The sequence below is a fragment of the Caretta caretta genome, chromosome 8 (genome assembly GCF_965140235.1).
Source record: "Caretta caretta isolate rCarCar2 chromosome 8, rCarCar1.hap1, whole genome shotgun sequence".
NCBI lineage: Eukaryota > Metazoa > Chordata > Testudines > Cheloniidae > Caretta > Caretta caretta.
Genome location: NC_134213.1, coordinates 6,744,153 through 6,757,461, shown reverse-complemented (window position 1 = coordinate 6,757,461; position 13,309 = coordinate 6,744,153). Strand labels below are relative to the sequence as shown.

At 51.5% G+C, this 13,309-nt stretch overlaps 1 protein-coding gene across 1 annotated transcript; it reads left to right on the top strand.

The window, feature by feature from the left end:
- Positions 1–309: 309 nt before the first annotated feature.
- MYOZ3 (myozenin 3) lies at positions 310–13,037 on the top strand. Its single transcript, XM_048859946.2, has 7 exons — positions 310–540; positions 4,050–4,139; positions 4,676–4,830; positions 5,463–5,540; positions 6,385–6,523; positions 7,182–7,362; positions 11,043–13,037. Exons 2-7 carry the CDS (start codon positions 4,058–4,060, stop codon positions 11,215–11,217), a joined length of 810 nt encoding a protein of 269 aa, XP_048715903.2. The 5' UTR covers positions 310–540; positions 4,050–4,057; the 3' UTR covers positions 11,218–13,037.
- The last annotated feature ends 272 nt before the right edge of the window (positions 13,038–13,309 follow it).

Sequence of the window (13,309 nt, the reverse complement as noted above, 5' to 3'; positions counted from 1 at the left end):
CCCCGGCCCCCATGTACCTCTGCCCCCCAATGTGCAGGTACAAATGCCTGCATATATAAGGGCACGTTTATGCATTTGTGTATAAATGCCCTACCTGGGTGCACACATACGGCTTTGTATGCATGAGCATGAGAGAAAGAGAGAGAGAGAGAGAGAGTGTGTGTGTGTGTGTGTACATACATGTACACACACACCCCTCGTGTTTGTGTGTGCTCTTAGCGGTCGAGAGCTTGGCTCATCAGGGGTCTGCACTGCCTCCGCCCCCCCCCCCTTTTCTCAGCCAGAAATAAATGTCTGATGTAACATGGATTAGGACGGAGGAATCTCAGCGATGGTCCAGGCTGAGTGCGAGCAGGGCACAGAGGGGGTAAGACAGACACAGGGGCTACTGGCAAACACTGGGCCCCGGGGTAGGTTTGTGAAAGCTGTTAAGGAATCCTAAGCCCAGGCCTAATCCCTGGGTGGAGCGGGCACAGCAGGAAAGCTCCTTTCATCCGGCAGCAGTGCAGCAGGACAGAGTCCAAGGAGTCACACAGTCAGGTACGAAGAGCTTGGCTCTGAACTTGGGGGGGGGGGGGTTGGGGGGAATAGCAGGGGAGGGGGAGAATTGCTACATCCAAAAGCAGCAGGAGGGAACTCAGCAGCAGGCTGGAGTTTGACCCCCACTGAGAAGCAGGCTGTCTCCCCACCCCCCACCCCGGCTGCTTGTTATTTAGGGTTCGTCTCCATGTGGCTGGCTCAGCTCAGGCTCACTGAGAGCTGGAACCGAGAGAGTTAATAGCTAGGGCCCTACCAAAGTCAGGGTCCATTCTGGTCAATATCACTGTGGTAGGATTTTAAAAATCGTACATTTCATGATTTCAGCTATTTAAATCTGAAATTTCACAGGGTAATTCTAGGGATCCTGACCCAAAAAGGAGTTGTGTGTGTGTGTGTGGGGGGGGGGGTGTCACAAGGTTATTGTAGGGGGGTTATGATACTGCTACCCTTACTGCTGCTGCTAGTGGCAGCCCTGCCCTCAGAGACGGGTGGCCAGAGCGTGGCAGGATATCTGGTGCTGGTGAGGAGAATCTTGACAGCTGGGCAGGAGAGGGCTTTGACCTGCATTCGTGCGCTCAGGTGTTGAGGAAATACCACCGCCCCAGCAGGCTAGGATGGGGGTGTTATTGCCCGTGTCTATTTCAGGAGGGGCTGGGCCCTGGCCACGTTGTGCTTGGCACCGTACAAACCCGGACCCAGAGTTAGCCCCTCCGGCCCTGGGAGGTTTACAATCGAAAAGACACAAGTGCAGGTGACACGAGCAAATGGACTTGGAGAGGAGCCATAGCAAGAAGCCGCCACGCCAGCGGCTGGCTCCCTGGGTGCCACTCAGCAGATCTGGGCATGGGGGCTCTCCATCCCCGCGCCCCAGGAAGAGGGGAGGGCTGGGGAGGTGGTTGGGTGCAGTCAGCTTGGCTCTGAGGAACCCCCGTGTGGGGGCTAGCAAAGCAGGCATTGCAGCTGTCAGGTAGCCGCTGCTGCGGGCAAGATGGGCAGCAGCTCAGGACATGGGAGCTGGGGGGCAGGGCAGCGCTGTGGAGTTGTTGGCTACATTACAGAGAAATGGCTACTCACATGGGACTCCCCATGCACGGAGAGGCCAATGGGTCATCTCACCCCATACCCTGCCTCCCACAGTGGCTCATACTGGATGCTGCAGAGAGTAACACCCCCAAAATGGCCCCAGTTGCAATGGAGGGGAAGTTTGTTCCTGTACCCAGCTGGTGATCAGCTTATACCCTGGAGCATGAGGTGTCTTGTAATGTTTCCTTACTCGTGCTGCTTCAGAGGCTAATCTTATCCATGGCTGTACGTTACGCCTGTTGGAAATGGAATATTTGCCTCCTTAATACCCTGCAGCAGTGAGTTCCACAGGTTGTAGCAAGTGAAGCATTTCCTTTCAGTTGTTTGACTTTTGCTACCTTTTAATTTCATGGAGTGACTCTAGTTCTTGGATTCTGGGGCGGGGTGAATAGGAGCTCTCTCAGGCCCCCTCCAGTGAGCCCACTGGATGGGCTCTGGAGGGGCAATGGCAAACCCATATGCCAGTGCCTGGCTACACTAGAAATGGGGAGTGGAACACGAACCCACTCTGAGTCCAGAGGTCTTTGCCAGGCAAGGACCCTGCATGACTGCGGGTGTGGAGGCCAGTTCTCCCTTCCAAGCTGTGCTAGGAGTGGGTTCTTCCTTCAGGAAGCTGTGTGTCCTCTGATCGCTTTGGGGTGGGGATCCAGGCTGTATTGAAAGCAAGGACAAAACTCCCATTGACTTCAGTGGGGTGAGGATTCCCCCCTGGGTCACCAAGTCCTAGAGGAGTAGCCGTATAACGGGAGGATCAATTCCCCCCTTCCCTGTACAAGCAGCCCCTGTGGTTCTATGTTATGGCTGTAGCAGAGTCACTTGCTAGGAATGCTGCTGCACCTGCAGGGCCTTAAACTCCCAGCAAACCCTCCTAAGCAAACTCCCCACCCAGCATCTCCAGACCTAGCCCCCCAGCTTGCTGAGACCATCCTCCCAAGAACCTCCAGATGCCGTCCTCTCTGCCCAAAGGATCCTGGTTACAACTCCCCGCTCTACCGAGGTCAGGAGCTCAAAATAGACCATGGCTAAAGGGGAGCTCAGGGAGCAGCGAGGAGCAGACATGGTCTCCATAGAGAGGGGACCCCATCTGTCCGTGCACCACATGGGGAGAGACGTATACTTAATCCTGTCTCAGTGCAGCAGGATGGACTAGAGAACCTCTTGGGGTCCCTTCTAGCCCGACACTTCGATGAGTCTGTGATTCTACGGGGGTGGGGTGGGGTGGGGGGAGGAACAAAATGGGGACTATTTTTTCCTCTTTAACGAAGCACCCAGTGAGGGCCTTCCTGGGGGATGACTTGCAAACAGAACAAAAGTGACTGATTCGAGCTGCTTCTTGGCTTCAGGAGGGTACAAGTTAAAAGACTTAGATGGCACAGGAAACCTTAGAAATACGATTGATCGATCAAATGACAGATCCCTATTCTGCCCATGTTCCAAGCACTGGTTTTGTACCATGACTTAGGGTAGAATATAGCCCCAAAATACATATAAGGAAACATGCAACATTTTCATTAGCTTGTGAAACTCACCCCTGCAAGGGATTAAGTCAGACACCAGCAACGTTACACATGAAGGAGCAGACATTTATGAATAAACGTGGCTCCAGCCAGCTAATCTAACAGTCCCAAGGGCTCTGGCTTCAGGGCCGAAGTAGAGGGGTAGCTGAGCTCAGAAAGCTCAGCATACAATGCAATGCACCTTTAATTTGTATATTTTGAATAGCATCTTCGGACAAGACAGCGCCCCACAATGCTTGGCAGAGTTTAATGCAGGACGGGGCATTGTATCAGGGACAGAAAGCCTTGGGGCAAAAACTTGGCCTAGGGAATACATTAAGTGGCTCAATCATAAAGCCAGCAATGGAGGGCAGAGTTAAGAGGCATGAACAAGGAGCACCGAGATTTCAGATGGCGAGTTGCTGCAGGAGATGGCACCAGAGGGCAGGAGCTGCGGAGGAGGAGGCTCGTGCACCAGCAATGGTGAAGCGTGTGAAGGGCTGGAGAGAAGCTAGTCCAAGAATAGTGGGGAGGAACAGGGAGGAGAGCACAGAGGACCAGGATGTGGTCACTTGGAACAGTTCTATAGTGTTAGAGACACGGAGGGTTGGTCCTGAAATGAATGGGAGAGGTCTGCGGTGAAGTTGGGGTGACGTGGTGGCATGATACAGTTCCTAGGACCATAAAGCGGAAGAGAAACCCCCTTTTTCCAGCTATATTCTCTCTGGTTTTGTGCATATTTTCCAAATGGGAGCAGAGCTAGGCCCCAGGGTGACCATTTGCAAAAAGCCATCACACGAATCTCAGAACTCCACCTGGGATCAGTTCTTCCCAGGGACGGGGCAACTGGCACCCTGGGGGTAATGTGTGAGTAGCAGCCAGGGTCTGCCCTGACATGTGAGCCCTGCTGCGTGTCTGCTTCTTTTCCAGGTGGGAAGATGTTCCCAATCATGCATTCGGACCACATCCAAGAGAGAAAAAGGCAGGCAATTGCCATCGTGAGGGAGATGGTGGAAGATGGTAAGAGATGCCTTGTGCTAACCTGAATTACAGAGTAGCCCCAGGTTGCCGCATGCAATCCACAGGGGCTGATCCAGTACCCATTGAAGACACTGGCAAAAATCCCCTGGACTTCAGGGGTATTAATGTTACTGGTCTCCTCCTTGGACTTTCCAAATGAATGAACACTACATTGTCAATTAACACTAATGGGGCCCATACACCAGATTGCTAGAGGTTATTCGGAGCCCTTCCCAGCATCAGGATCCCCTTACTATCCTCCCTTTTCATTCCCCGCCTCTCCCCCCCCCACACACAAGGCCCCATGGTTCCTACCTCTTTTCATGGATGTGGCTCCCATCAGTGCAGTTTCTGAACCAGCCTGATGGGCACTGCAGAGCTATGCAAGATGTTTGTCACTCCTAGGGGCTGACCCTCTCCCCAAAGCGAGGTCCTGCTGGCAGCCCCATGCACAGCCACTGGCCCCTTGCTCAGAGACCCTAACCCCCTATTGTAACACCTGTGCTTTCACTGGCCTGCTCTGTGTGTGTCCTCAGTCCCCCAGCTGGACCTGGGGAAGAAGGTCAGCATCCCCCAGGATCTGATGGTGGAAGAGCTGTCTTTGCAGACAAACAGGGGGTCCCAGCTGTTCCAACAGAGGCAGAAGCGGGTGCAGAAGTTCATCTTGGAGCATCCTACTGGCTACAGAGCCGTGAGTTGCCTCATCATGATGGGAACCCAAATCTGAGCTGACCCTGTTGGGTCAGCATGAGGGTCGCGCTCTTGGCTGACAGTCCGGGGACTGAACCAGGACCTCCAGGGCTAACGGCAGGAGCTGCTGCAGCTTGAGCTGAAGCTCCAGAAATGGGCGAAGGGGCTGTAATAAAGCCAGTCCTCTAGATTGGCACAGAGTGGGAGCTGTAACACTCACGCGCACCAGGCATTACGCCAGCACCCCGGCCTACCTCCCTCGCCCTTTGCCGGGGTACATAGAACATAACTTGAGCAGGCCCCCTGAAAGGCAGAGCACTTCTTAGCCCAGGGTATGGGGATCCCTATGTTAACAGGAAGCCCTGCACAGTTATTGTAACGGCATGTTTTAATGGGAAGGAGCGTGAGGGGAAGGCATGCGCCATGAGCTGTGAGGAGAGCTGGGCTGTCACCACTGGGCACTGCCAGCTGCCATGGCCAGTGTCTGTAGAAACGATCCCCGTGTCAGAGCCAGGAAACCGGGCTCTGAAACCACGTGCGCCGCCGGCCCTTAAGCTGACTGCACGCTCCCAGCACTGGGGCTGTGTGTGGGGCGTGCTCCCCTGAGTGACATCGCTCCGCTGCCCTCCGCAGAGCTCGAGCAAGATGGCAGCAGGTGGCTCACACGGCGTGGCTGAGGGGGACCTGGCAGGAAGACCCGACGCATGGCTGGTGAGTGTCCCTGAGGCACCGTTATTGAAAGAGAAGCAGTGGATGGCGCTAGCCAGTTGGGCTGGAGCTAAGTTACTGAAGTAGCCTCACTGGCAGCTCTAGATCAGTGCTTTGCCAGGTGTCCTGTCACTTTCCCTGCATTCATTGAGTAAGGACATGCTGGAAAGGGCCATGAGCGGGCTGGCATGCTCTTTGCGTCAAGGCACTTTGGACAGTGGCCCTCTGGGCCACGCTGTGCATGCTGGCCTATTCAGTTGGGATGAAGGTAAGCGTATTCCACACTGATTTCATTTTCTCGTTCTTTCTGAGCGAGGCAGGAGCCCTGCAGGTCCAACCTCCATAAGTATCCTTCCATGGCTGGGGACCTAGGTTGACAATCTCCCACTGGGGTAGGCAAAAGTGAAGCAAGGTGGTAGTTTTCCTCCAAGATGCTAGCAGTTCATCACAAATTCACTATGCAAGTGTCTTGGAAAGGACCAAAGATTAGAAAACAGGGGGCAGGTAGGTCCTCACAGAGGCCCATGGGTGGAATTGTGTGAGGTTCTGGGGCTAGCAGGGCAGGGGATGCTGCAGCAATGCATTACAGCATGCTAGCAGAAGTGCATGGGGGGAGTTCCTGCCCAGGACCTGGCCCTGCCATGCCTGGCTCTAGCTTGGGCAATATGCTCTTCTCATCCATGAGCAAAAAAGTTATCACCCTTCAGGAGACGCGACTAAGTCGTCTCCTCCTCTACCCTTTGCTACTCCATCTTCTCCATAAGGCCTTACCTCGGTTGTCAGGGGCGAAGCCAAGCCTCTCCTTGTGCCCATCCATAGCCTTCTCCTATCGCTCTTTCTTCTCTAGTCTGCCGAGGGCCAGAAGAACTATCGCACTGAGCTTCACGTGGCAGCAGCAGGCCAGGGTACCCCTCCCAAAGTGCCCAAGAAGACAAACAAAGTCATACAAATGAGTAAAGCCCTCAATCCCGAGGCCCTGGCCCCAGGTAAGGAGTTGCCAACAGAAAAAGACCACCACAACGGAGCTACGTCAATGAAGTGATGAGGAGCCAGACCTGCAGAACTTGTTGTCAATAGAAGGCGTGTGGCCCCCATGATTCCCAGTGGCAGAACATGAGGAGCCCTCCCCGGTGTGAATGCAGGGGTAGCATGGGACCACCTTAGAATTCACCACCCCAGCCACAGACAATCAGGGAACAGCCATGTCATGGGACAAGGAAAGCCCCCTCCCGAGATGTCACCTGCAGAGATGTAGCCTAGTCAGTACAGCTGGCTGGGCATGGTCTGCCAAAGCGTTTTTTCAGTGGAAAAAGAGTTGGGTTTTTGGATAAAAAATAGAATGTTTTTGTGGAAACAAATACATTTTTGCAGGTATTTGTCAAACCCCGCCCCGACAATCTGAAATGTCAGTGAGTGGACAAAAGAAACATTTGGATAAAAAGAAAAAAATCGTTTTTCTCTATATTTTTCATGGGAAAAAACCATGTCCTGGCCAGCTCCACTGCTCTCCCAGCCCTTCCCATGGGAGGAGAGAGTTCCTGTCCACATGAGGACAGTCCCGGGCAGGCCTGGATCCAGTGAAGCTGGCTGGCTGCTGCCTTGCAGGCCTGCTGTAGTAACAAAAGCCTTGTCTCCCAAATGCAGGCTACTCTGGACCGCTGAAAGAAGTCCCACCAGAGAAGTTCAACTTCACTGCCATCCCCAAGAGCTACTGTTCCCCTTGGCAGGAATTCCTCTTCAGTGAGGACTATCGGGTGGAGAGCAAGAGCCAGCTGCCTGAACTGTCCAGGAAACCCAGCCACTTCGAGTTGAGGAGCTTCAACAGGTAACGGTCATTAGACACATCCACCATGTTTGCTGGGATATGATGGCGATTCTGAGCTGATGGAGGACTCAGCCTGGGGCACGGGTCAGGCTTGAAGATGAAAAGGTGGCTGGAGACCTTGCTAAGAGCTTCTATTTGCAATTTTTCTTGCAACCCCATTTTAGCTGCTGGTTATAGCAACCACCGCTGGGAAAGGCTGGGCAGGACATGGGTCTTGTGCAGCACAAAAACAAGATGGAGCAACCTTGACATCTCTGCAACGGGACACACAGGAAACCTGGATCTCTTGAAATTACAGCTGCTACAACCTGTCCCCTGGCTATCCCATTGCATTCCTGCGTGGGTGCTCCTCAGAGGAAGCAGACACCAGTGAGGCTACAAGAGGGAATACAATACTTAGGACATGGATAGCATCTCTTAAAGGTGACCTGCAAAGGGAAACTAAATACGGGCTTGATTCTCTATGGTGTATAAAGAAGGCACAACATAAATAAATGGGCCCAGGCCTAATTCTTTTCTGTCAAAGGGCAGCTTCAACAGAACAAGGGAAGCTTCCCAAACGCCTTGCAAAGCCCCTCTCCCAAAGAACCCCTGAGCCCTAAGCCCAGCCCTACCACTGACTTGTCAGTTGGCCTCAGGCAAGTCACTTGACTTCACCGTGCCTTATTTCCCCACCTGTTACACAGGGTTGAGAACATAGCGCCAGTGTTTGTTACACGGGCGTTGGGAGGACCCACCGCTGGTTGCACAGTGCTCGGGCGATATAAAGCACTGTAGAAGTGCACAGTCGTTCCTCCCAGAGCCACAGGCGCTGACTTATTTTTCCCAGTGGCTGCTCCCCACCCGCTTTGGCCCAAGGCCCTGCCCCCATTCCACCCCCTCCCCCTAAGGCCCCACCCTCACTTCGCCTCTTCCCACCCCCTCCCCTGAGCGCCTCCCACACACCAAACAGCTGACCAGCAGTGAGCCCCGAACTGGAACCAGCGAGGCTGGTGGGTGCTTGAGCCATGGAGCAACCACAGAGCTGACGCCTGTGCTTGGAGCCGGCCACGTTCCACCCGTCTGGCCGTGGCCACGCAAAGTGACAGCTTGTGGGCTAGTCTCGTTTTCACAAGGTGACAGATCGCTGCAGAAGCAGCTAGGACACTAGGTCAATCCTTACGCAAGGTGCTAAAAAGGCACCTGATTCCTTCCAGCCACACACTGGAGACTGAACTGTTACAATTCTTCGACCAGTGCAGCCCCAGGCACGCTGTGCAAGGTTTAACCTTACTCTTTGTTCTGCCTCCTCAGATCCTAGAAGTTACAGTAGGGTTGGGTTCGTAAAGTACACGGATGGGAGACTGCTAAGGGAGTCCCGTGTTCTGCAGGCAGTCCCGTGTTCTGGGGGTTCCAGCAGAGGAACTCTCACTTCTCAGTCCGTAGAGAACAAGTAACCTAGCGTAGAGTTGGGGGCACTGAGCTTACATAGCAATGTCTTTTAGCTGAATCATAACACCAAGGCCCTGGCCCCTTCTGGTCATTGAGGATCCCAAAATCCCTTTTCATGAGTGTAGGCGTGGGGTTCACCCTGGTCCCCCAGCCAAACTGTTGTTTGGATAATTACATCCTGCCTAGCTGAATTCTTGCTACGGTTTCAGATGGATGTGGCGTTCCTCCTCTCTTCTTGCCCAAGCTGCTGCATGTCGGTGGGCCCCATTAACCAGCTGTCTCATTCGAAACCTAAGGTGGCTGTATTAGAGTTATGCAGGAAGTAGCTGCCCCGCGTTGTTATGGAGATGAAAGGTGTTGTATAAATGTAAGATATTAGCGAGGAACTCGCCAACCCCTTCCCACACCAGACCCAGGGTAACTAGCAGGGAGCACATGAGCCAGCTAGCAGAAAGCATGGCCCTGGTGGAAGTGATGCTGCTAGCTGGAAGCAAAGGGTGGAAAGGCCAAGGGGTTGCTATTGTGACTTCCTTACCCCTCAACGTATTCAAATATTTAGAATTTTCCCCGTCCCCAGCTTCATTGGGCATACGCTGTAGAGGGACGGGGAAGGTGCTGCAGTCACTTGCTCTTTAGTTTCTCGGACTGGTCATGTTTCTCTGCCCTTGGCTCAGTATTTATTTCTGGACAGAAACTCAAACAGGGGCATGTTTCTATATGACGTGTAAGGCTGCCTAGCTTCACCCTGAGTTATTTCCCCCTCTGAACTGCTGCTCTTCTATTTAAAGCCCCAAACTGATATTTAATACAGCTAGATGCTAGCCAAGTCTCTCACCTCCATTTTAACTCTTCAGTGAGGCACAAAGTGCCAGGAAGCTGAATTTACAGCCGTCAGATTTAAACAGAGTTAAAAAAAACCATGATCCTTGTGGATCTAAGGTCCTGATTTTGAAAATCACCTCTTTTCATTTGATCTCATCCTCCCCACCCCAAACAAATCCAACCCAAAGCTCTTAGGAAAATGGATGCTGCCTTTTGTATTAAGCGAGAAGCCAGAAATCCTGCCTGTGAAACAAGATGAACCCTGGAGTATTTCACATTTGTAAGAGACCAGAGGAAAGCTCACAACCTCTCCAATGACTGAATTTAAGCAGGCTGGTTTATTTACAAAAGGCAGAGGGGTGATGAAAGACCTTGAAGAGGCTCACGGAAATAGTACCTGCCCTACATGAGCTGTAACACAAGGCTTTGAGAACTACCTTGCCACATACTCCTTGGGGGAACCGAGCATTTCTGGAACAACCGTTCATCATCCACACTTCTCCCAGAAGTGGGGCTCACAACTGCAATCAGCACCTGTTCCTTCCTGGGACGCTGCTGTGAGAAAACGATGCCACGTTACTCGAGTAACAGGTTAGACAATGTAACAGAGCACGTTTTCCAAAGCAGACATTTGCAGATATGCCCCCCCAGTCAGCCTTTACTGCTGCCCCCAACACAGTGCTCTGCCTTAAATGAAGGCCTAACATTCAGCCCAACCTTAACTGCTCCACAGGAATACACCTCCGGCCTTATATTGTTTCTCCAGGAACAGATGACAAGCCCCTGCACGAATGCTCTCTTTTGTCACATTCCAAGAGAAGCAGGTTGTTTGTTAAGATATGTACAACAGCACTGATCATGAGGTGGTGTTAACACAACTGCAGTCCCTTCCAGAAGGCTTTGGCTGCACATAAGAGGCTTCACTCTGCTTTACAAGGGGGAGCAGAGGATAGGACTTGCTGCCCTAAGACCTTTCATGTGTGGGGTCTCTCTCATGCCTCTTCTTGTTCAACACACACATGGATGCTGGCAGGGTTGCTAAGGGAAAGTGGGGTGTAGTAGCTGTGGGGGCTGACACCCAGCTCTACCTTTCCATCTCAACCAAGGCTACTGAGGTAGTGAGACAAGCGACCCTGTCTCTCTGCAGGAGTTTGGATGAGGGCCAGCTGATTGAGGCTCAGTCTATAGGAGATGAATGTTGTGAGGACCTAAGGGGAAACAGAGTAAGTGGGAATTACGGTGGCTGGAAGGAGTACAGCTGCCATTCATGACACAGGTTGGCAACTGATGGCTTTTGCTAGATGACCAGGCTGCTATTGGATGCTCAAGGAGCAACTAGTCCCGAGTGTTTTTTCCATCCAGGGCTACCAGGAGAAGTACGCCCCCTCCCCATGAAAATGCTAAATCTTCTTCCTTTGTGCATGCAGGACTCCCACCCCATTTGGTGGAGTGCTACTCAATGACATGTTCACTGTGCCTGGGTTGGAGATGACGGCTCAGACAGACACCCCGAACAGCTTGGAGCTCGTCTGGAATAGACCCAGCTTTAACAGAGCACCCCAGGGCTGGGTACGGATTTTACCAGAGACAGAAGAGCTGTAATGTAACCTTACTCCCTTCTTCTACCCACAAATGCTTTATCTGCTAGGCTCAAACATGCTTTGTTTTACAGCGCTGGTAGAGGTACTCCTTAGCACAGCAGAAAAGGGGAGTAGATATTCTTACCCATGCACCCTGTGAAGGCCCAGCGGCCGCAGCATGTCATCCACTTCCACACACAGCCCCCAGCAAGCTCACATCTAGAGCCATTCCTGGACGACCCCGTTACAAGGTTTTCCTAGGTGTCCATTATTGTGGTAGTGGGACAAATTGACCAGTCAAGTTCTCATTGACAAAACAGTGGGATTCCAGTAAACTTCCACATCCATGATAAAACTATGGAACAATGCGGTTGGAGAAGACACATTGTCCTCGCTCTGGTGGTGTGGCAAATGGCATAAGAGCCAGTTGTCATCACATCAAGTCGCCTTGCAACTGTTCTGCGACACCAGCATTGACAGGCGGTGGCTGCTTAGAGAAATCCTAGCTTAAGGGCAGTGCTGTAGAAATGTAATTTTGGTTGAGATGGGGAGGGGGAGTGATAAGGCAGCGTGGTAATTGGGGAAGTGGGTGAAATAAGTTACTAATGGCTTTCTGACACATAAGGAGATGGATGTAATTTCCTTTAACATGCTAACTCCGTTAAGAAACGACCACTGGGCTGGGTGTGCGGGGCTGGCTGTCAGACAGAAACACGTACTGCATATAAGTGAGGGGAGTGCTTGAGATCACCACTACCCGAACTGGGAGAAACAGGAACCTATGCCATTTTCCCTGCTAGCTACTGGTTGGTGTGTTACACTTCCTTTCCTACCCCTAACAGCTTGCTGTATGAGTTTACACACCACCGTTTTAATATTTACACCACTTGATTACAATTATATATGGAGGGCCTGATCCTGCTCAGATTTTCTTTTTTACTTCAATAATAGTCAGGATCAGACCCTGCTGATTTAAGATGCAGCACACAATTGGCGCAGCCCCAAAAAACAGAGTCTATATTTAAGTAATTGCCAATGTGATCATACAAATCAATGCTTGATAAAAACATTGATGTGGTACCACTAGGGGAGAGGACATCCTACGTAACAAACACCTCTATGGCAAGCAAGACCTTCATGCAACACATGCAGAAAGTAGTCAACAAGGGTGTTTTGACCACAGCCTTTCGGATGCACACAAGCACAGTATATGCAACAGAGCTGTCCATCAAAGGAAGAATGCTACCAAAAAAAGGGTAGATCAGAACCCATGTATGTTCCAAACACTCCCACTCACCCTGGCGAATAGAAAAGCTCCAGCTCAACTTTGCATTTTCTACATTTGTTTAGTAGTTTTTGTCAAATTCGTACGATAACCCTACTGTAACCTTGCAAAACTGGTCTTGTTTTCTTTTTTTTAAATGGGTGAGCAATAATATATATTTTTTGGATCACTGTGGTTAGGCTAGGCAAGTCATTTTATATCCAGGCTGGTAAATGTGCAATTTTAAAAGGCTGCCTTATTTGTAAATAACCTAACATACAACCACTGTGTTTCTAACGCCAATGAGACCATACAGAGGAAAAGCATGCACCACAGTTACATTACGATCTGGGGAAACTCACCACTGCAATGCACCACTCAAGTGGGGAATGTTCATTCCTCCGCCCGCCCCCAGAAGCACACCTGGGCAAACTGAACAAGTAAAAGTGTTTAAAGGTTTGTGCCTATGAACTACTGTCCAGCTCTGAGCCCATCTCCTTCCCCTTTGCCTGTGAGCTGGAGGCCATGTTTACATTCAGAAATCTAGTTGGAGAAAATAAAGCAGCTATATTGTAAAACCTCTGTGAGTTCAATACTTGTCAAATTAGTGCTTACAGAATAAGGCACTGACTGGCTCGAGTCAAGCCCAGCACAAGCAGGTGCTGTGCCAGCTTCCCCCACACAGATCTGTCAATGGATCGTCAAAAGCCTGTCCTGTAACACGCTATTCTGGGAGCTCCTGAACAGTACCAAGTTGTGCTGTATTTTGATATTGTGGATTATTACTGACTGAGACCAGCAACACTCATTTGCCTGTAACCTATGCCAAGTTTAAACCCAAGTCTCCAGA